The following is a 24,275-nucleotide window of genomic DNA, read 5'->3' as shown; positions in this document are numbered from 1 at the left end:
TGGCTGCCTACCCCCTCCCGTTAGCCCCGCCGCATACTCACATTTCTTCTGCTCATTCATTTGCACCAAAATGTCCAGCAGCTTGGGCGCATCGCCGTGTCCGCTATGCTTCTCGACCACGTGCAGCTGCAGCTCCTCGGCCGTGAAGCCCAGCTCATCGCAGAAGGCGCACTTGTAGCTCTGCGGAGCCTCGCCATTGACCATCTCCTCGCCGAGGAAATAGAGCTCAAAGAAATCGCGATTATAGATAGCCTTCATGGGATGATAGTACTTGTGCTTCTCGCTGGGCGCATTCTTGCCCTGCTCATAGCAGTCGCCGCAATAGGTCACCGAGTCGCCACAAACGATGCACTCGTAGCGCCGGCCCAGGTTGCCCTGAGCCGGGCAGCTCAGGCACTTGGCAACGTGCACCTTGGTGGCATCGGACAGAGACGACATCGCGACAGTCAATTAGAGTCAATATCAAAGGCAAATGGTACGCAATAATCGAAAGTAAACGTGGAAGATCGCAAACTGTTGACTTCCACAATGTATAAATACTTTTTTTCTCGTCTTTTGTTTAGTTTTTGATATATGAAAACTTTTTTTTATTTTTTGTTTGTAATTTTACGTTTACGCTCTTCAAGCTGTACGAATAAAGTGAAGAATGAGCACTTGCTTGGTGTCAAAAATGAAACATTCATTCACACTCTCAGCGCTGCCAACTTGATTTTGAAATGGGGATAACGGAAGTAGAAGAGAGGGCAACACTTTACAGAAAACAAACTTTGGAGAATAAGAAAATGAAACACAATTTCGAAACAATCAGAATATTCAAATGGATTTTAGAAATATGTATCGGCAAAAGGTATGAGGATCATGAAAAAATATGATAGAGACATGCAAAACTAACATGAAAATTCAGTTAAATTCTAATATGGAATTAAATCACATGTGCCATACTATTTTTCATATAATCCGATGAAGAAATGCAAAAATGGAACAGTTTATTCGGCTCTTCAGACAAAATAATTTGAAAGTTTCCAAATATATAAATAAATTTATACTAGGAATCTATAATATATATAATATTAGGAATCATTACTCTTGTAATTTATTCAGGAATTTTCAGCAGTCTATCACAAAGGATGCAGTTCCTGAATGATGGTTATATGGTAGACTCAAATTTAGATATCCAACAGCTTTTGCACAATGTTGAGCTAAGTTTTAATTCACAGTGCTCCGTAACGATTACTAAGATATGATAGAAGAAATACAAATTATAAGGCTGTATAAATATAAATTAAACATCTATAGTATATTTGTGAACCTACATAAAAATAAAGTGGAGCCGTGGGTAAGCTTTTAATCGGTCTTGAGATTGACATAAGAAATCGGAACAGACAATCTCTAAGCAAATCTATCGATTTGCAACAATTCAATAACCAATTCAATAATTCCGATAACACAATATAAAAATCGTTAGTTTTTCCAAGAATTCTATTCGTGCGCAAGTTTTGTCAATATAACTGAGCTAAAACAAAATAAAAAAACTAAAAACCAAATAATTAATTCTTTTTTTTTTTGGCCAATAGCTTTATTGAATGCAAATAGTTGTAGCATATTTTGTATATAAATTATAATTTGCATATATATTTTTCTTGCTGTGCTCCATTCCCTGTTATTCTGTTTCCATATACTCATCCTTCATTGGGGCTATTACCCGTTCATTATATTCTCCTCACATTATCAAATTCTCTTCCTAGTACCCGTAGACCTGATCGATTTCATTTACCAGCAATGCTATAGTCGATTCGGATGTCTCCGAGCCCGAATTATCCTCATAATCTTCCTCCTCCTCATCCTCAACATCACCTTCCCCTTCGCCTTCTCCCTCGCCATCGCCCTCGACCTCGCCGTCGCCATCTTCCACTTCGATAATCTCGATCTGAGAATCATGGGGCTCATTGACGAGATTGACGGTGACAACGTTGCCCTCGCTCTCCGGTTGGGCCACCTCCTGGTCCGCACCGCTCGCAGCATCATCCTCCTCGTCGCGGTCATCGGTGTCGGGATCCATGTCCGAGTCTATGCCAACTGGATCGTGTGTTGCCTGCAAGATCATGTCCGGCAAAGCGACGACCTTCGAGTCATTCTCCTGCTTCTTAATGGCGAAATCAGCTAGCCACTTGTTGTACATATCGAGATTCTTATAGAAGCGATCCATGTGGCCAACTGGTGCAGCGACGTGGCTGTCCGCTTCCTCCAGAGTTGCCTTTGGGGCCTCGGCCGGGGCAGTTGGTGGTGGTGTTGCTTTGGTCAAGATGGGAGCTACCAATGGCATTGTAACTGGCGCCAGTTGCTCCTCGGCCAGCATGGAGCACAGCAGAGCTCCGGTGAAGTGCATACGATGTTCATCTGGTGGCAGATCGTGCTGCGACGGCGACTCCTCCTTCTGCTTGTCCATGCCCATAAACTGAGCGCATAGAAACTTATTCGAATCGCAACTCTCGGCCTTCTCCTTCTTCTCTTTGCTCTTAGTCTTGTCCTTATCTTTGTTCTTGTCCCGCCCATCAGCGACTTCGGGTGCTTCGCGCAAGACGTCCGCATAGCTGGTCACCAGCCTCTCGGCCTGTTGCTGCTGCTGCGGATCCATCAGACTGGACGAGTGCGCCCAGTACGTGACCCAATCATTCTCGCCCGTGCGCCTCGCCATCTGCGAGCTCACCTTGGGAAAGAGCGTGCCCAGGCGCATGGTCGCCGGCAAGTTGCGCAAGCGCGTCACTTTCGGATTACGCATGGTGCGAGCATCCAGAAGGATGCCCTCCGAACGTGCCGACGCAGGAGCCTGCGACGCCGACGGCAGCTGCTGGAGTTGACTCAGCTGCTGATGCAGCAATTGCTGCAGATGCGGTCCTTGCTCCTCGCCCGCTCGCACCGAGAGTGTCAGACACTGATTGGTCGCATAGTAACGGGGATTGTTATTGTTGCTAAAGCTCAGCTCCTCGAGCACGTTCAAGGCCTGCTGCTCCAGGAGAGCGGCGCGCCGGGCCTGGGTCATGCGCACAGCCTCACGGAAACTGACCGCCGAATCGTTGACGTTGCGCTGCGCGGCCACAGGCATCATTGGGCGCTGCACGGGGATGATGGCGCGCTGCCGGGGATGGGCCGATGTGGGGGCAATGACTGCATGCGCAATCGATCCCGAATTGGAGCCAGAGCCAGAACCAGAACCTGAACCTGAACCAGACGCAGCACCAGCAACAGCAACAAAAGTCGTACCATTTGCCGGCACACTTTCGACATTCTCAGTCAAACGCACCGTGGCGGCGGCTGCATCCGCCGTATGCCTGGTGTAGAGTATGCTGAAATATTCATCGAAATCCTTGTGGCCGCGATGCGCATCCGACAGATGCTTGTAGAGCTGCAAGGTCGAGAAGCCCAGCTGATTGCACAGCGCACACTTGTAGCTCTGCGGCACAGTCGTCTCCGAGTAGGGCTCGCCAGCAAAGTAGAGCTCGTACTCGGCGCGTGTGTAGTGCACCTCCAAGGGATGGAAGTACTTGTGCTCCGGCGCCTCGGGCAGCTGGTCCGAGTCGTAGCAGTTGCCACAGATCTGATAGCCAATGCACATCCAGCAGGCATAGCGACGTCCGGCAAAGGAAGCGGCCTGGCACTTGGAGCAAATGTAGCCGAAATGACGCTCCGGCGGCTGGGCGGACGTTGGAACCATGGCTTAAAGGTAAACAAGTGCGATTAGCCTTCGTGGCGTTGTGTCTCTAACTGAAAAGCTAGCGGCAATTGAAGTTGTGTATATCAAATGTAGACATGCATATATACAATATAAATATACATATGTATGTATATATACATATATATGTATGTATACACATTTAATTCTTTGTTGTACTCACACTCCAATTGCATAAATAAATTTCTAGCTGTTCTCATAGAAATTATTGTGCTTAGCTTTTTCATTAATTGTTTTTCTTTTACTTACTTTCGTTTTGCACTTTTTATGAATAGAATCAAGGAAAATTTCAGTTTTCGCTTGTTTTCTTCAACTGCTCTCAACTGTTTTTCACTTTCAGAATTTATCTTGCAGCTCGCTAAAAAATAAAGTAAATGACAAGAGTAACCGCTCGTTGCCTTTCACGCACACAAACACACACCCACGCAACTTGCGTTCCACACGTTCCACAATCGCCTTTTGCAGCGCTGCCAACTTCGTTCGTTTCTCTGCTTTTTGTGTGCAACAATATTTGTATTTTATTTGAAATTATTATTTGTCTTTTATTTGAAATTTGTATTTTCTTTTATTTATATTTTGAAGTGATCTCGAGTCTATGAAAAACTTGGAAATGATATTCACTATATTTATTTTGGATTACCAAATTATTTGTGGCGCAAAGCCTACTGAGCAAAATCGAATTACTTACGTATAAATCGATAAATCAGTCAATCGAAAATTGAGTAATCTCGAATAGTTTCCTATGCAAGCTGAGTTCTTGCACAATGTCATTTAAATAGAGTTAAGGCCCATAATATTATTGTAATATTAATATTATAATATTATTATTATGATACCAGAACAATAAAAGTATATAGAATATATGATTTTTGTTGTTTAGATATGTACATATGTATATCACTCTAAATCTTTAATATTAGTAAAAAATATTTTTGTAATATAAACATTTATTTTAGTAGAATATTTATTAGACTTTGTTTAATGAGTTTAACTTAAATAGACACCACATACCCGAATAGTGTATTATCAAGAAAATATGTATTATTAAATATGATCATTATATGATGATGATGATGGGTTGAGATTTACTCATTAGTAATAATGACCGAGAGGAGTTATTGCCAGCTAGAGCCTCAGTTGAGCGTAAGCGGAGATATGTGGGTCAGTTATGTTATATATAAAAACTATTTATATTTATATTTAATACCAACAGTTTATGTAATAGATAGGCGGCACATTTGTATACAGACAATCGCTCGAATTTGAGCCCAAATCATGTTAAGTGAAGGCGTAGAATTTCATGTCTAAGAATCGCTCTATACACATACATATGCATATGCATTTTCTTCATAAAATATATATGTATATGTATACTTTTTTCCCCTGACAATCTGTTTATGTATGATTGTTTACCCAAACGAGTAGAGAAGTTCCATGGGTAGCACAATATGGAGAGAGATGCTTAAGGAAAACTGAATTGCTGAATTGAAAGCCTTATGAATATGGATATGCATAGATATAGATATGGAGATACATATGTATGTATATAGAGACAGTCTTTAAACTTTTGTAACAAATAGTTTAGCTTAGAAATTAAATATAATAATTATTTAAGAATAGGTTTTTAGTTTTGTCAAAATTCTCTCCCCTCTCTCTTTCTCTCTCTCTCTCGCTATTTCTCTCTAGTTTTCCCTCGCTTTTATTAACGCCTGTACATATTTTCACATTCAGCTCTTCATTAAAAACTCATTTATCACAGGTAATAAAAAATAACTTTTAATAAGCCCCAAAAAATGAGTTTTGTGTGAATTTAATATCTATGGCCTCAGGGATCTTTGTGTAGGAGCATGTGGATCACCAGTCATGCGATTATGTGCCAACAGAGTTGGCCTTTAGGGGGGAAAAAAAAATACAAGGAAAAAACTAAAAACTCTCATTAACATAATAAGCATCATTATAGAAATTTAAAGCAGCGTGAAATGCAGCTCTCCACATTGAGGCAGCCGGTTGACCTCAATGAAAATAATTTCGCCTTTTTCTCTCTCGAGAGTTTTGCCAACTTGCATTTCACACATACACACGTATTTCTACACATGTGTGTGCCTGTTGAAAAAGAGCTGTTGACATTTCACGCTTTTAATTAAAAAGTGTGCTGGTAAAGGAAGGAGGAAGGAGTACAAGAACAACAAACAAACAAATAACAATTTCGTGCTAAATGCAGCTTAGAAAATGTTCCATAAATTTGCAAAATGTTTTTAATTGAAATCATTTGGCGCTGTTGATGACATGATTTACCTTAATTAAATATGTATATATGTATACATACATATATATGTATATGTATATATATATGTATGTACATCTGACCTCAGGCGTCAACATTTTACCAAAAAAAAATCTGCTTATGACAGCCAAACCAATTTGTCAGACTCCAGCTAAATGGGCCATGTGGAGTTTGGCTTGCTCTAGAGAGCCAACTCTCTCAGCCTTTGCCAAAAATAAATAAAAGGCTACAGCACACATACATACACATACGCAAATTAAGTCATGTGCAGAAATACTTGATTACAACAAGCCAAAAAAAGTTGACAAAATGGCTTAGTTGAAGGCAAAGGCTTAGCACTTTCTAAGCAAGCCAAAAGCATATCTAGAGACTTTTTAAGTACATTTATATTTATACATATGTATGTCGAATCTTTTGCCTAAAAATATACTCTTTATTTAAATTCCAATAATGTTTTAGAATTAAATATTTAACAAACCTTTAATTGAATTTTTGATTTCCTTTACTTTTTTGCAGCTGTAATTCCAGAGTATGTTCATGTTATATCTATGTTAACTTTATCACAACATTTTTCATCCAATTACACATTTCCCTACTCTTCTACTCTAAATGCACCAACACAGAGCCAATTAGCTTAAAAGCAACATAAATCTGGCTCAAAGTTATGAAACAATTGCCAAATGCAAAAATTCCAGAAAACTTTTTAAATAAATATCAATTTAATTTTAAAATAATTTTTAAGTAATTTTTTAACATCAGCGCAAATGTATTTACATTACTTTTTTATAGCGCTGCACTGCATGAAAATGAGTTTTTCCATAAAATAAATTACAAAATTAAAATGAAAAGGAAGAAAAAAATGAAAATATTTTTCATTGTCAGCAAAAAATCTTCAGCATATTGCAATAATTATTCCTTAGCAAAAAGTTGCCAAAGGCTGCGCAGACAAAGGAGAACTAAGTGTGAAAAATATATGCATGTACACCTACATATATGTACATACATGCAAAATATTCCCGAGTCTCTGCTTAATATTCATAAAAGCATTTTAATTTGCATTTAATTTCATTAGTTTGTGCCACTGTGTTCAGCTGCCGTCGCCAGCGAGCGGGTGGCGTGGGAGGCGTGCCAACACCAGCAACTGGGGCGTGGCACTGCCTACCTACCCATATGCATTGTCAATTATCAAATAATTTGCACAACTTTCAGCTCGCTACAAATTGAATTAAAAACCATTTTTGGGTACTGTCCAGGGTTGCCAACAACCATCAAGAAGCCGGCAGGCAACCCAGCTTGAAAGTGACAAATTGTGCACAATTAAGTATTAACTTGGCTTAAAAGGAAACAGCTATTACACAATACATATACATATTGTATGTATGTATATAAATTCATATTTAAATTTTTGTCTACTCACAATTCGCATTGATGGCAACCATATTGATTAGGGCTATATTCCCGCTTGCTAAACTCTGAACTTTGTTATATTACTACGGAAATTTGTTACACAATTTCAAATTCGAATTTCGATTTTTATTTTCTTATTTTTTTTCGCGACGCTGTTGACGCTTAGAAATTCGCTAACGAACTGAACTGGCGGAATGTCTGGCTGGCCGCAACAAGAGCAACTCTGATGTGGCCCAAAGGCAAGCGACAATAAAAAACAAAAAAAAAAAAAAATTGTAGAGCGGCAACTAATGTTAGCCAGGACACACATATACAGTTATGGACTGTCTGTGCCTGTGTAGCTTTTAATTCGTGTCGTGTCGCATAGTGTTTTTCAGCTGCCAAAAGGCAGTTGCTTCAGCAGCTGTTGTTGTTGTTGCTGTTGCTGCTGCTGTTGTTGCTGTTGTTGTTGTTAGAAAAAGTCGCCGGCGACATTCGTCTGGGCAGTCTAATTGCTTGGGCGGCGAATGGAGCACGCTCAACTAAGCAGCTGATATGAGTCAGTCATTTTATTGAGTGAAAACTGTAGCAGTGGAATACACACATGCATAAGGATATAAGTAAACATGTGTAGTCCAATACTAGAGCAAGGCAAACAGCGTTACTCAAACAATAATTTCTATAAAGTACAAAATTAGTTAAGAAAAATCGAAATAATTCTGATATATTATATACAGAGAGTATATATATATTTATATACTATGATATGTATATTTATAATATATCAGAATTATTTCAATCTATAATTTGTAACAGAATTCAAAGAACAACTTTTCACTAAAGTTACTTAAAGTATTATATAAAAAATATTCCTTCAAATTTAACTGATCTTTTTATATAAAAAATTTATGATAAATATATTTATTTATTTGTGTTTGAGTCTATAAAGAAAATCTTAAGAACGCATATAAAATTCTCTGAAATGAAACATTATTGAATAGCTAAAGTCCATATTACATTCAAGGGAAACAGCACCATAATATAGAACTTACCATATTTATCGAAAGAGTATATTACTCATTTCTTTATAATATTCCGTTAGGCCATTTGCTTCAGCTATATATACAAATTATATCCACTATCTATACACTAAACCTACTTAAACATCATTAATGAAGTTTTTTGATCAAGTTAACTATCCCATATCTATATTAAAATATAATTTTTTAAATAAAATACATTATATTGCCTATATCTAAAAATAATATCTATAAATTGTGAATTTAATAAGAGAAAATTCTGACTGCAATCTCTCTTTCTTTACCTCAAATTCCTAATTTCAACTTCTGAAGCTCAATTTGAAAATTTATAATTGAAGATATTAAAGTAAATTTGAGATAAGACTGAATCACATAGGCCTGAAAGTTTCACTGCTGATCTACATTCGTACTTCAACTGTTCGATATCTCGTATTGTTTCGCTTAGAGCACCAGCTTCAACATGGCATTACATCGATTTACTCGCTCAACAAACCCAACTAAAGCCGCCCCAGAACTGAAGAAAAAACCAGAAAGAAGGACGTATAAGCTGTGCATTCCATTTTCAAATGCCACGCCCCGACGAGCCACAAATAGCGACCCGCCCCCATACATAGCCGAAAGCCAACGCGTATGCTCCATGCTGCCTCTACTGTAAGCCCCGAGGCCCGAGTACGTGCCTTCTAGTTGTTCTGTATGCCCAGCAGCCACTTTTGGCATTGATTGCCCGCAGCAAAAGAGTCAGCGCTCTACTGCAAGGCAACATCACACATACGACACGTTGGCCGAGCGAGGGCAGAGGGGCGAGGGCGAGAGGCAGAGCTGAGTTGAGCCTGTCGCTGGCCAACAAAAAATGTTGGTAAACAGCACTAAAAGCTGTTGGCCAAATGGAGGAGGCACAAGAATGAAGAAGAAGAAGAAAGTAGAGGCAGGCATTGCATACGACAAGGCGACAAAAAGGCAGCAGCAACAGCAACAACAACAACAACAACAACAGAAGCGACAACAGCAGCTGCTGCTGTTTGTTGTTGTTTTAATGGATTTTACTGCTGTTGAGCGGCTTTATGAGTCTGAGACGTTGCACGCTGATGAATCATTGAGTGCTTTTCCCGAGTTGTGTGTGTTTACTTGCGTTCTGCTTTTGCAAACGAATTTCAGGACTTACCTGCAAAGAGAAAAATAGAGAGAGAGAGAGAGAAAAACAATTAGTTAAAAAAATCTTGATAAAATGCAGCAGGAGAAAAAGCTTAAAAAATATATTGAAACACTATAAATCTTAAGGAATCAAGGAGATGCAGATGCTGGCAATCTTAAGTGGTAATTGAAGTGGGCAAGGGCTACAAGGAAAGATGAGAGTTTATATATGAAGTAAGAGTGATTCTGACCAACTAAGAGATACTCAGTAATCTATGCAGAGCTCAGTCATTCTTCAGTTACAATTAAATTATGTGAATGCAGCAAAATTTCTATCTCAACTTCATTCGAAATTCCTTAAGAGAAACCCATTGTTCTAATTAAACTACTAAAACTTTTTGTAATTAAGCCATTAAGCTCTAAATATTCCTCTACTAAACTAGAAGTCGCACTTCGTGAACAACAACTCCTGTAATACCCAAGTAAAATGGCTAAGAATTCACCCATTTTTATTTCTTAACAGCAAAATGAAACTTTTGCGCAAAAAAAAAAAAAAAAAAAACAACTTCGTTAATCGCATTTGTGTGAAAATTTGGGCTTTGCTATCGGAATTCATTATATGGAAGTTGAACTGTAGTTGACGCAGATGTTTTGGGTAAACTTTATTGCCGCTGCTGGCCAACATTTTGCATAAGCAAGCCGCCTCCTGCCAGATAGCGAGGCACAACTTTTACGCAATGTAACACGCTTCGAAGAATGCAACGTCCATGATAAGAGAGAGACCAGACAGAGCGACAGCTTCCAAAAGCTGACGACGAAGCTGAAGAAGAAGCAGCAGCAGCAGCAGCAGACTGGCAGACACAGACGCAGACGAAGTGCACGCAGAAGTAAAAGTAATAAGAATAAGAGCGTAAAATCCAGCACTTATTGTTGGAAAAACTTGCTCAAGATGCTGAGTGAAGGAAAAGCGCCAGCACGAGATGGAGCCGCAGTTGCAAAAGTTCTTGTGGAATTCCGAACACATGGACAAGATTTAGCTGCGGGGCAGTTTTATGAGCTTCACTTTCTTAAAGACTAGAGTCGGTATATATACAATTTTTTATTTATTTTTTTAATTAAAAAACAAGGCTTTTTTAGCCTAATGAATCGTTGTGATTTGAATGCCAAAAATCACAAGGCAACTTTGCTGAAAATAGCTAAATCAAACTTTGTTGACGAAAGGGAACGTTGGAATTGGAACACATTTGTGTCATTGGTTGTCGCAAGTTGAACGCTCGCATTTGAATGCAAAAAAAAAAAAAGTAAATAAATAAATAAATACCAACCCCTGCAGGCGTTCTATGTTCAAGTCTTTTAACAACTGACATCATTTTTTTTATATATAAAGTAAAAAGAGTATATTTGTGTGTTTAAAGTAAAAGGTGGTAAAACATTTGGCTGTCCTTAAAACTAATTGGTGTTTCTATGAAAATTGACTGATTATATTGGAGGCATATATTTTTATTTTATTTTTATTCATGATATTTTGATTTTTACTTTAATTTTAATTTTACCCTTAAAGCTAAAAGGATTTGATGTTTCGATCTACAATAATCGATTATATTAAGTGTGGGAAAACGCCATATTTGTTTGAATTTTTTATGTTTTTTTTTATTTGTTAATATTTTTATTTAGATTTTAATTTATGATATTTTGATTTACTTTTAGTTAGTTTTATTTAATTTACTTAGTTTAATTCCACTAATATTTTTATTCATTTCATTCAATCTATACTTCTTAATATACAAATATTTTTTATTAAATATATAAGTTATATTAGATTAGTATTTTATTTGAAGTTTTGATTTAAATTGATTTTTATTTTATTTTATTTTTTTATATTTTTTTGTCAAGTCTAAGGAGTATAGTCATGAATAAATTAATTTTTTTGTTCTTATTTTTTTTTTCTTTAATTTTTTAGGCAAGTTGAAGGAGTATAGTGATAAATAAGAATTGCCGTAAATATAAAAAATATATAATATTTTAGTTGAGATTCAGAGCGTGAGCCTGTATTATGCAGTCGTGCGCTAGCAACATTTTTGCTTGCTTTTTTTTTTAATATTAAAACAGACAGTAGAACATAGTTTTTGTGTACTATATACATACATATGTATATATATGTTCCTTTGCTGCGCCACTTGACTTGTCAGTTGTTTTTTTTTCGTGTTCTTCTGTCTAGTTTCTGGGCGATTGCATAAGCAAATGTTGTCTGCACGTGCAGCTAATCGACTCCTTGGCCTGCCCGGCAACAGCCCCAGCTCCAGCCCCAAGACTCAGCCCCAAACTACAACGTAGCCAACTGTGCGCGACGTCGCCAAATGAAGCCTGGCGCCTTGGCCCAGACAGCAAGACGTACACACATACATGCACATATATGTACATATACATACATATGTATATATACTTAACAGGTATATAGTGGCGGCACATTAGGTGGCCGACCAGGTATCGCATTGCAACAACTGCAAATGACGCAGTAACGTGACGTGTTTCTAACTTTTTTATTTCACCGTTTCCTTTCTTACGTTGTTAAAGGGTTGAAAAAGTCAGCGGACTCAACATGAAATGGCCTCCAAGGGGTAGCTTGAAATGACAGGGTGTTTCAAGTTGTTTTGCCTCTCTAGCTACCCTACTGCAGTTTATCACCTTGGGAATGCGGCTAACTAAAGTCTAGATATATGGCGCTATATATAGTATATATGTATGTATGTAGTACATACATATATCAAAAACAGTTTTGTGCAGAGGCTACTGCACTATTGATTTTTTGTGGCTTTTTGTTGTCAGCCCTTGCTTGGGCGCTGGGCCATTTGGTTTGCATTAGCATAAGTCAATAAACTGTTTGAGCGGCTTATCAGGCGCCATTGTAACAGAAACAACAAAAGCGCCAGGGCAAAGCACAGCAACGGCAGTGCGAAATTTGTTTAATCTAATGTTGATTGCCATATGATTATGGGCCGCAGTTTACCACTAGATTATGGCTGCGAGTTGCTATAAATGGCATTGGGGCATGGCAGCGTTTGCCCACGCAAGCTAAATGAAGATTAAAGACTAGAAATGTTTAAGCAAGGGTCTGATCAACATTAATTTGTAATTTTTAGACATTAGATTTATTTCATTATTTATTGTTTTTTAGGGCGACGGAAAGGTTGAAGGAAATTACAAATTATTATGTGAGGTTATTCGAATATTAGCTAATTATTTATATCTGTTTTGATCTGATTTTATTCAACGGGGATTATTGGAAGGAGATCAATTTATTAATAAATTAAGATAAAGAATTATTCCCTCATTTTTCTGATCGGCATTCCCATTCTTCTCTTCTCTTCGTCTATCTTCTGCTCTTCCGTTCCGTTCTGTTCTTCTCTATCTTAAATATTAATTTGTCGTTAGCTCGTTTTTCGATTTTTTTTCTGCCGTCTTCTTGTCTTCTCTTCCCTTTTCTATTTTACTCAATCTTTCTCTTTTATTTCCTCTCCTTATTTTACTTTCTTTTTATCAAACTTGTAACTAATTATACCGTCTGGTAATCTGATTAAACTGGAAGATTTTAAACACGTCTTAAATAAAGATGTAAACCAAAAAGTATCATACGGGTTCATTATCAAGGTGTTCTTTATCTAACCACAGCTGGTATTATATAATCAACAGGCAAAACTTATAGCCCTACTCTGCAGTTTATCCTAGACGACCTTTTTACCTGTTCAAGCAACCTTAACTTGGCTATTTGCCCTCACATCTTATCAAGTCATACTCAATTAAACGCTGCCTTTCGCCCTACGCATTTTATTACCAGCATTTGCTAACCCACTCTCGCTTCTCTCCTTCATTGTCTCTCTTTTCCTCCCACACCTTTCGCTAAATTAGCAACAGTTTTTTATTTCCCTTCGTTTCTTTTTTTTTTCTCAATCTCCAACCGGCGTCATATTCTGCTGAAAAATTAGGTTTCTATTCTTGACGCGTCGGTTAAAAGTCCCCGCCAAACCTCGAGTGTTTGTCCCTCTCTCACTCCCTCCTTCTCACTCTCACTCTCTCTCTCTCTCTCTTGAGTTCTTGATGGGGCGAGCTAAGAACAGTTGCTTTTATGCCGTTTCCTTCATTAAGCGGCAGTAAGTGTGCTTTAGTTTCTTTTTCTGCCCCTTCTACATCCTTCGCTTTGTTTTGTTTGCTTTGCGTTGCTTTCGCCTGGGTTTCGCTGCCTTGCGCCATATGTGCGCAGTCAGCAGCTTATTTCGATGGCTGAAATTGGGCGCAGACACGCCCAGCATTTGTGCATTGCATTTCAATTAAAGTTAAGTCGAGTAGAAAAAGTGAAGCAAGTATATTGGGACTTTAGATATCCTGTAAATTGGAATTTTAGAAGAGATCTAAAGCAATATAAATATTTTTTAGATTATCTCTATATCACATTGTTTCTCTACTCAGCCCTACAAAAATATCTGAACTTATTTACAGGTATCTTAAAATAGAATACCTGTTTACAGGGTATTAAATGCTTATACTTGATATTTTAAAGAATTTTCACCCATTCATTTCAATTGTTAAGCTCCATTCTTAGGCTTATTCTCAATTGCCAACGTAATACCTCTTCAGTTATTTGCCCCATTTTACAGGGTATTTTAATGCCTGATGAACTTGTCTGCTCCAAATTAAGATGGCAATCGCCTGGCCCTCAAATACGGGTCCACTCAGGTTGTCTGACTTCTATACACAATGCCTCCTGTTCAGCGCCCCCCACCCTTCGCTCCCTCTTCGACACTGTTCCGCCCCTGTATTTTGTGACTGCATGCGGGCTTTTTGTTAACTGTTGCAAATAATAATACACTTCCTCTCTATTTTTTAGCACTTGAAGCACTTTTCCATTGTGTCCCTCGGGTGGCTTGATTTGTCTGTTTGTTTGTGTTCGCCGTTTGTTTTGTTGTTGTTTGCTGTTGTTGTTTGTCTTGCGCTTGCTTTTGTTCTTTTTAGGGCCTGTTTTTGCCAACTTTTTGGCTGCTGCCAATTGCATAGCTAATTAGCTGCTTTTAGCTTTATTTTCTCGTTTTTACTTCACTTTTATACCTAAAACAACATTCTGGCCTTTTAATGAAATATCAAATCCACAATTTTTCATTTAGAATATAAGATTAGGCTTTAATTGTTGTGGCTGTGAGATGCTTAAGGAATCATTAGTGAGATGTTTCCATGTATTCCTACTTTTTACTTATCTAATTGCGATCAACGAGGGTCAAAAGATTAGTGTATGAAATTAAAGTCGTTATTTTATTCTTATGTAACCTTAATAATGATAAATTATAAGGCAAAAAAATAAATATCATAAATTTATAGCATATCATAAAATTAAAAAAAAAAAAAATAATAATAATTATGTATACACATATATTTTTTTTAGTAAAATATATATATATTTTTATTTTATTGCTATTTGATATTCTGTTATAATCTGGTTTATCTATAAAACATTATTAAATTTAGTTTTATTTTAAAATATATTTATAATTAAGTTTATTTAAACTTTAACTTTTTGTTTTAATTTCATTTATTTCTATAGGAAATTGTAAAACTGAAACAATCAATGTGAACTTCCTGGATATGCAAGCTTTTAACGAAAACACATCACTAAATATATCGTAGAACACGACTATCGATAAGATAATCAATATGTTGCTGTTCTACGCTGAATCTTTGTAAGCAAGTATTGCAGTGCTAAGTTGATTAGGAGAGTAAACACTCAGGATTTATCAAATCATTCTCATCTAATTTTCTATACTATTCCCTTGAATAATTAAACAGTTTAGCTTCAGTCAATTGAATTGCAGCTGCCTAAAAGCAAATTGTAACACATTTGTCCATTAAATTATTGAGAAATTGCTCGGAATAAATGAATGAAAAAGCCTATGTTTATATAGAAATTGTAAGAGGACTGCTCGTGTTGTTGGAGCATTCTAATCCGAGAATTTTTAGTCGGGCATTGTCAGTCTTAGCTGCAATGACTACAACATTTTGTGGTAACGATTGCATTTTATGCAACAGCACATATAAAAATAAATATGCATACATACATACACATTCTTTCATTTATCTAGATGAGAAAACAGTGAAGGCGACAACAGAAGCTGCATTCAAGGACATGTTGTCATCATAATGCCACAGAGACGACCAACTAACAACTACCAACTGGCAACTGGCAACTGGCAATTTGCAACAAGCAAAAGGCAACGACCAAATGCCAACAAAATTTCATTGTTCAGAGCAATTTGAAATGCGAATGCGTTTAACGGATGCGGATGAGGATGCATTAAAATGCCAGCAAGAGCAAGAGAAAGAGACAGACAGAGAGAGGGAGAGACAGAGAGACAGCTGTAGATAAAGGGAGACAGTAGTAGGAAGACTTTGTTAGACTGCTCAACATTTGTCTGTGCTGTTGCCTGTTTATCGCAGCCGGGCAACAAATTTTAATGTTGCAACTTCTGGCGGGGCTTGCAACGTCATGACGTTGCCATAACAAACGCTAAAAGTGTCACTGACATTTCAACAACATTTCACTAGCCATGTGCGAGTTGCTGCTGCTGTTGCTGTTGCTGCCACAGCAACAACATGGCCAAGATAATTTTACACTAGCAGCAGGAGCAGCAGGAGCAGGAGACGCCCGAGTGGGAGTGGCCGGTTGTTACGTGTCTCTGGCAGTCGCTCGTTGCCCGTCTGATTAACTATCCGGCCGGCTTAACATAGTCGGGCTTAAATTATGTCTGAGCAGGCCAACACACACACACACACACACACTTACCAAAAAGAGTAGCAGGAAGAGTGTAGACTTTATTTCATTTAGAGCTGGCCACTTCCTGCTGACAAGGATTAAATATCCTTGCGCGCATTTTAATTACGTTTTATCTTGAGGCTAACTCTAAGATATAGCAAAGTAAGACTCATATAAATTGTGCAGATGCCGCAACTTGCCTAGCAGCAAAGAACTTTAAGGAAGTTAAACGTATTTTCACATCAGAGTCTTTAGTGTATGTATACTCTGCGTATGCCTGGCATTGTTTCTTTTTTATTTCAGATTACATAGACCCCAGTCAAAGCCATTCCGAAGACCTCTCTATTTGACTCAGAGCAGCTCTATCAAGTCTGTATGTTGTCTGTCTATGTCTATCTCTGTATCTCTCACTTCATATCTTTATAATTCTGTCATTCGTTCTATCACGATCTCGCTTTCTATATCTATATTTATATTTTTCTTTCTTTGTTTTTTCTAGTTTTCCCATCTTGATTTTTTTCACTGAATGTCTTTACCTCTCTCTAAAACGAGAGAATAGGTACGTACCTCTATCTTTCTTTCTTTCCCTCTCACACAGCTTCTCTCTCTCACTCTCTCGCTCTCGCTCTCTCTTTAATTTGTCTTTTTTGTTTCTCACGCTGTCCCTCTCTATCTCACTGTCTCACTCTATTTCTTTCTAATTTTCACTCTATCTCTATCTTTTCTCTCTTTCTCCCTCTTACTCTTACTCTCACTCTCTCTTTTTATTTAGATGTGTATATCTCTATCTATCTCCTTCTATATATAAATCTCTCTCTTAATCTGTCTTTCTCTCTATCTCTATATATCTGTAGCTCTCTTGTTCTACTCATATATGTATATGTATATCTCTCATTCTTTCTCCCTCGCTAATTCAACACATTCTGTGCTGCATAAAAACTTCCGAAACTTTTATGCATTCAACTAGAAACACTTGCAAAACTCCCATAAAACGAAGAGCGTGACTTATAAATAACAAATGACATTCCAGTTGAATTGTAATTACACTGAAATAAATACTATCTATCGATTTTTCTTTTCGCAAATTAAGTTTCAGCTACGAACGGTGGTAAATAATGAACGGGGCTTTTTCTATATAAGTTATATATACATCTATATGTATACCTATGTGATTTGTATTTGTTTTTGTTGCTGTTGTTGAACAACTATGAAGTTTGGCTTGCCTTTGGCAATTGCCACCCCGTTTTCCATTTGCCGCCGTTCAGTTTTATGAGCGTTCAAATTGCTGCGTTTCCATAGCCATCAAGCCCCAGCCCCAGCCCTGCCCCATTTTGTCCACTTGTGTCCCCCTCATTTAGCCAATACCTCGATATGTCAGCCATTCGTGTTTCGTGTCCACTTCGAGTCAAGATTGTTTTATGGCCAAAGGCTGTTAGGTTTATTAGCCGCCAACATGCAGGTACCGTTGTAGCGCTGTAGAGAGAGAGAGGGTACGTCTGTGTGTGGGCGTGTTGGATCGTGTGTAATTAAAACTATGCCCTCCCCCGCCCCACCACACATCAATGTGTCGCCTCATCTGTGCGTGAACATTTGCGGCTGGCCGTCGCATTTAAGGTTAAGGTGAATGCCTCTCAAGTCTCAGTGTCGCCTAACGAGCTGCTGACAACAACTAATTAACCATATTGAGAAACCTGATTGAACTCAGCGGCCCACCCAATCTCTGCTGTCCGAAATATTTGCTCTACGTGATTGATTAACTGAAGTGTGTGAGGGATTTCCGTAGAAGCGAAAATATAAAAGAGTATATACATATACATATATGCTATATATAGGTAATTTATGTGCAGTTCTCAGAGATATTTTGGTAAATTAATTAAAGGAGCTGAAGTTTGAGGGATTTGAGATGAAAGATATTTGTAGCCTTTGTAGATTTTTATATCACATTGCTGAATTTAATCCAAAAGTATTTGTGGAGTATAAGAAAATCTTTTTAGAGATAAGATTTGGAATATATGCTGATTATACTCAATATTCAGATGCCCAAAAATCGCCTTTATGTAAGTTAGTTCTCAAATATTTGAGTGGAAAGGCAATAGTGAGAAGGAGATTATGTATTTATTGATGATCAAGCATTAAAAGTACCAAGAACATATTTTGATATTCATATTTATACAAGATTAGAAAATGCATCTCTAACTATATGTTATATAGAAAACTTGATTTTCACTTATAAGTTCTCTCAGTAGAGATTCCAAGCAACTACATTCCAGCTCAGAAAGTCTGCTTTATGGGCAATCTAGTGCCCAAATTCTAATAAATCTCTCTTTAGGCTGTCAGGCACAGAGCTCAGTGTTCCGAGAAAGCCATCGAGCACAGGCGAATGCATAAATATTTTATACAATTATATCAAAGTAATGCAAAGGGACAACAGCACAGGTAGGCATAAATAAAAGGATATGGATATGTATATTGGCCAGGCAGAGCGAGAAATGAGTGTGAAAGGAGAGCACTACAAACACTCACCCACACACACACACACACTTCACTTTGGCAAATGTGTGAAAATTATGCGTTCAATGAAAATATTTTGGCTTTAAACCCTCTTTGAGTGTCGGCAAACCACATCCTGCGCCAGCTGCTGCTGCTGGTTCCTGCTGTTGCTGCTGCTGCTATAAGCCTTTCAAAATCCTGGCCGTATGCAAAAACATGAGCTTGCCCGGGGCCTAGACTCCTGTTTGACCACAATGCAATTTTGTGGCTTACACAGATACAAAAAATCCCCAACACTCGCCTCTGCTTGCCGCTCCCGCTTCTAGCCAAGCCAATCAAAGCCCCTTTTGGCATTTTTGGTAGCTCACTTGAATGCGCAATCAGCAGCAGGATAACAGCAGCAGCAGCAGTAGTATCAGAGCAGCAGGATATGCTCTCTCCACATCATGCATGGTAATAATAAAATTGTCAGCTTCACATTGTGCATGCTCGATCCGCCTCTCTCTCCTCATCAGCCTCAATACTCAATCTCCCTCCTTTGCCAACTCTCTATGCCATACTATACTAATCCTACTCTAACCATAAATATAATGCTGCACCAAATTCATAGATAACCAGTTGACCGCATTGCCCCCAACAAAAAAAAAAAAAAAAATCCCAACCACTTTCCGGCTCCTTTACATAATAATTATGTGCGTTCAGGAATTAAAGGGGTATACTGGATTTTTAATTCTCTATATATATGTCTGTTATTTTGCTGATACTTTAATTAGTTTAAAGTATGGAATACATATTCTTATATTTTGTAAAATTATGGAAATTTAAAATAAATAAATAATAAAATAACAGTTCTGGACTATTTGAAAATAATTATTGAAAACTAGAGCACAATAAATAATTTCTTGAACTGCTGCAAATATTGAAAAATACGCGCAAATAATATCTAAAGAATTCTCTTTGAAGTTCTCATTCATGAATAAATAATGCTAATAATAAATTGTGTAATAGATATACTCGTATGGAAATCACTTCACAGAACGTGTAGAAGTGATATGCAGCTGGCTAACAAATTTATTCAGGCTTTTCCTTATTTTTAACATTTTATTTGAGGTCATCTGGTAAAATGTGGAAAACCCAAAATGCAGTTGCTGTTTCCATTGCTACGGCTTTTGGCTTTTGTGTGCGTGCTTTTTGGCCAGCAATTGGATTTTTGTTTGTTATTTTTGCTATCTGTTTCAACAGCTTTCAAACAGCTGCTCCACTGCTCTCTCCCCATGTTTTTAATAAAGTTTTCATCTGTTAAATGAACTTCGATTCTTGTTTTTGCTAGTTGGGCGAGTGCATAATTTAATTGAATTATTATATATATAAATTCTTTAAATATTTTTATACATATAATAATTGTGTTTGACTCTCTCGCTTATCGGCTCCATGCATCAGTGCATATTTCACAATCACTGTTTGCATAATTTACTCGCATTGTTTGCACTGAAAACAATTTTCAGAACTTGTTCAATAAGAACAAAAAATTGAAATTAATTAAATTTATGCGTTCTCAATAAAAGCAGCTAAATATCGAGTATATAAAATTTGAAAAAAAAGGAAATTAATTATGAATATTATACAGAATATTATACATATATTTATGCTCTATATGTAATATATATTATCTATTATTGAACGAATACACTTTACTATGATGGTGTTTAGTTTCGTATTGATCTTTATTATTCTGAGCCTGGGTTTATATACCCAGACTCATGTATAATTTCAACCCTTAAATCTAATGTATCTATTGCTGAGTGTGTAAGGCTCAGCATTGGGCTATTACATATTCTTATCTTATCGCTGAGTGTGTAAGACTCCGCGTTGGTCTATTAGCTATTCTTATCCTATCGCTGAGTTTGTAAGGCTCAGCGCGCGTCTCCTTCGTAATCTGACTCTGGGGTTGCAAGGGTTGGTCTTCATTTGTATATTTATGCAGTCCGTACATGTGGCCCTTATCGCTATCACAGCGCACTACCTGCTAGTCGCTGAGTGCGTCGGAGGCATGTATACGATCATCGTATATTCATATGTTCATGCCTGAACATTCTGCGGGGGGCCAAGTGTGTAACTTCCGGAATTGCTGTCTGTGGAAATCTTAATAATATACAGGACAAATACAAGTTTGATAATTGTTAATATTCTTGACGAAATGATCACCAATCCAATCCTTATGTTCGTGCCTGAACATTCTGCGGGGCCCAGAGAGTGTGACATCCAGATAAACCGAGTGTGCCACCAGTACCTTGGACTTTTGCTTAGGTGGCGGCTCCCATGCCAAGTGAAGTCGAGCCTCTTTGAAGAACTTCCGCGGCTTTTGGGTATCATCATTTGTTACATTAGTATATCTGAGTGCATCTGTTGAGGAAGTTGTCAATCGTTTCATTGTTGCCGAAGCCAAAGCCTCCAAATGGTAGATATCCTTCGTTTGATCCTGATGCTTTAGAACAGATATTGATTCGCTTGTAGTAATTATGGTTGTTTCCTTTAAAATGTTGCTGCTACTTCCAATTGAATCCCTTTCCGATGTAATTGTACTTGCAGTTTTAATCTCCATAGTTGGTAGCGCTGCTGTGGTCATCACTGGAGAGTTTGAGTCGGTATTGTCGCTGTTCTCTTCAGCTGCACATCCAGCCGCTGTTGCAGTCTCCGCAGAAGTTTGCTCTTCCGTCGTGCTGCCAACTGTGGAAATATCATCCATTGGTCGAACTTCCAATTGGATATCTGTTGTTGTATCTTCAGCGATACTCAACGTCGATGTCGAAGTTGTGGCAGAAATTCCATTCTTGTCCTCATCTTCTATGCCCTCCGAATCCAATGTCGGAGTTGGTGGAGCCCAGATCTTCTTTATTGATCTCTTGTCTTCACCCTGCTTTGTTTTTGTTGTTACTACTTGAAGTTTATTTTCTTGTTCTGTAGATTCAGTTATATATCTTCCCATGTGGGGGCTTGCCGGCGGGTTGAAATCCCACTTTTTGAACACAATTGCATCCAAAGCTGCCTGAGCTGCTAGCATCTCATCAGCGGTGACCTCGTCACTGTTATCGGAGGTGCTCACGTAATTTCGGATACTGCCTTCATCATCATTCTTCAGCAGTTCCTTGTCCACTGGCAAATAACGTTTGTAGCGTCTGCATAAACAGTCCCACGCTAACTTGTAGTTACCTTTTCCCATTGCGAAATTGCTTATCATTTGTGCATCTTCTCCTTTGACATACATTTGCAAGTATAGCAGTTTCGTTTTGTCGCTGATATCCTTTCTGTTGTGGATTATTTTGGTGAACTGCTCGAAGAACGTCGGCCACGCCTTAGGACTTCCATTAAAGTAAGGAAGTGTTGGTCTCTGTCGCTTTGGAGTGTCTTCTTTTATGTTTTGCAGTGCACTTATTTTTCTTTCCAGCTTTTTAGACACTGTGTACACTTTGACTTCCAGTGCGTCTATGCCATCGATTTCATGGACACGCTTATCATATTTATCCTCCAAATCGGTAAGCGTTGACTGGACTTTATTCCAGAGGAACTCTAGCGTTTCTTTGCTGTCTAGAGCATCCTCCTGGTTGCTGAGCTCAATGTTGGCCTGCACTTCTTCAATGTGCAGCCATACTCTTTGAACTCTTATGCCCAAAAGGTTAAGCAACTTCACCATTGGGCTCGACCAACCGAATAAAAACATCTCTTGCGTTGATGTTTCCGGTATCGTTGCCCAGCTATGAAGTTGGCCTGTGTCTATGGCGTGATCGGCAACTTTGGTCCTGAATTCTGCCATTATGCCATCAAATATTTCTTGTTAAATATTGATGGTTGACGACACAGTTGTGTGTTTATTGTAGATCCATTGGCTTTTCCCGTTGGAGGTTTTTTTGTTTTGATCACTAGGTTGATCTTGCTGTGCCTCGACTCACAGCTTGGGTTGGTAAGCCAATGCACAAATCTACTATTATTTAGCACTTCACTTTGTACTAAACACAAACACTTTTCCTTGTGGACTGCATTGAAGTATTAAAAATACTTCATCCGGCTCGAAGGACCATGAACGAATACACTTTACTATGATGGTGTTTAGTTTCGTATTGATCTTTATTATTCTGAGCCTGGGTTTATATACCCAGACTCATGTATAATTTCAACCCTTAAATCTAATGTATCTATTGCTGAGTGTGTAAGGCTCAGCATTGGGCTATTACATATTCTTATCTTATCGCTGAGTGTGTAAGACTCCGCGTTGGTCTATTAGCTATTCTTATCCTATCGCTGAGTTTGTAAGGCTCAGCGCGCGTCTCCTTCGTAATCTGACTCTGGGGTTGCAAGGGTTGGTCTTCATTTGTATATTTATGCAGTCCGTACATGTGGCCCTTATCGCTATCACAGCGCACTACCTGCTAGTCGCTGAGTGCGTCGGAGGCATGTATACGATCATCGTATATTCATATGTTCATGCCTGAACAATTATATTTTATTTACTATTTGGGGCATACTCGTATAGATCATTTGCTCTTGTCTTTAATATAACTTCAAGATTACTTGATAAAGTACCAAATTTAATATATCAAAATATATATACCATATACATATATACCACTTTTTTCCATACTTAAACAATTCGATTAGACCTTGTCTGCCCAAATTGCAATCGAATTAGACGCAAATCACGTTAGGCCCAAACTAGATAAACATAGTTTTGCCCCTCACATTGAATGTTGGCAACAATTTGGCTTGAATCGAAGCAAACAACCATCTAGACAACTCGATTATGGATGAGCTTTTCCCTATGGCCCAGTCGGTTGCATATGTGATTACGTGGCTGTTTTTGCCATTTGCATAAATAATACGAATTATTAATACAATTCCATGTAGTGTTGGCAAATTTTCACATAATAACTAAACGAAGTACAATTGAATATCCACATAAATATATATATATATATACATATATGTATATAGATGTTCGTATTTGTATGCCATTTGCTTTGGCCAGAGAAACATATTTACTATGCAAATGATGACAGCCAAAGGCAGTTAACGGTCTGGGTGCTTGGGGTGGACTCCGATGGCCGTATGAGGTTTACCTGCCTGCAACTATGTGGTCTTGTTTGGCTAGCAAACATGGCATAACTCTTCGCCCCGCTGGCTATGCGATGTGTGAACATGGCAAGCATTTTAGCCAAAAACTAGTCAGCAGCTATCAGTTTCACTCTCTCTCTCTCTCTCTCTCTCTCTCTCTCTTTGTGTTTAAGTGTATATGCATTTCCTTTTCTGTTTCTGTTCTTAAATCGTTCTGTTGCAAGTAAAATTCAAGCAGGCCCTACAGTTTGCATGCATAATTGATGCGTTTGGTATAGAGAGAAAAATCCTAAGCTCAAGAAAAACAACTAA

General features: G+C 38.0%; 3 protein-coding genes across 12 annotated transcripts in view; all 3 read right to left on the bottom strand.

Moving 5' to 3' along the window:
* The window catches only part of stai (stathmin), an 89,958-nt gene that overhangs the window by 6,878 nt on the left and 58,805 nt on the right, over positions 1-24,275 (bottom strand). Inside the window, exon 1 of one of the 8 annotated variants that reach the window (XM_089258116.1) lies at positions 7,432-7,468. The exons of 5 other annotated variants lie outside the window; for them this stretch is intronic. In XM_089258116.1, the coding sequence (XP_089114242.1) occupies positions 7,432-7,453 (22 nt within the window). In that variant the 5' untranslated portion in view covers positions 7,454-7,468. Of the gene's footprint in view, positions 1-41; positions 508-7,431; positions 7,469-24,275 lie in introns of those variants that run through there. 2 more of the 8 variants (XM_089258111.1, XM_089258110.1) reach the window with 2 other exon arrangements.
* Positions 1,563-4,364, bottom strand: LOC115565394 (uncharacterized). 3 transcript variants are annotated; one of them, XM_089258013.1, is made up of 3 exons: positions 4,150-4,364; positions 3,980-4,084; positions 1,563-3,714 (listed from the first exon to the last, which is right to left on the bottom strand). In XM_089258013.1, exon 3 carries the CDS (start codon positions 3,710-3,712, stop codon positions 1,742-1,744), a length of 1,971 nt encoding a protein of 656 aa, XP_089114139.1. In that variant the 5' UTR covers positions 3,713-3,714; positions 3,980-4,084; positions 4,150-4,364; the 3' UTR covers positions 1,563-1,741. The 3 variants fall into 3 exon arrangements, with proteins under 3 accessions (XP_089114139.1, XP_089114140.1, XP_089114141.1); XM_089258014.1 differs by having other exon boundaries at positions 3,980-4,088; positions 4,152-4,364; XM_089258015.1 differs by having other exon boundaries at positions 3,980-4,088; positions 4,156-4,364.
* LOC149091657 (uncharacterized) lies at positions 21,001-23,267 on the bottom strand. The gene has a single exon (XM_089256988.1). The coding sequence runs from the start codon at positions 22,666-22,668 to the stop codon at positions 21,001-21,003; it is 1,668 nt and encodes a 555-aa protein (XP_089113114.1). The 5' UTR covers positions 22,669-23,267.

Source organism: Drosophila navojoa, chromosome 3 (assembly GCF_054131105.1).
Source record: "Drosophila navojoa isolate 15081-1374.11 chromosome 3, UAZ_NAV_1.0, whole genome shotgun sequence".
NCBI lineage: Eukaryota > Metazoa > Arthropoda > Insecta > Diptera > Drosophilidae > Drosophila > Drosophila navojoa.
The sequence above is the reverse complement of the archived record's forward strand: the minus strand, read 5'-3'. Positions and strand labels throughout refer to the sequence as shown.

Coding starts and splice junctions, on each gene's coding strand:
- LOC115565394 (XM_089258013.1), bottom strand. CDS start 3,712: ATGGTTCCAACGTCCGCCCAGCCGCCGGAGCGTCATTTCGGCTACATT.
- LOC149091657 (XM_089256988.1), bottom strand. CDS start 22,668: ATGGCAGAATTCAGGACCAAAGTTGCCGATCACGCCATAGACACAGGC.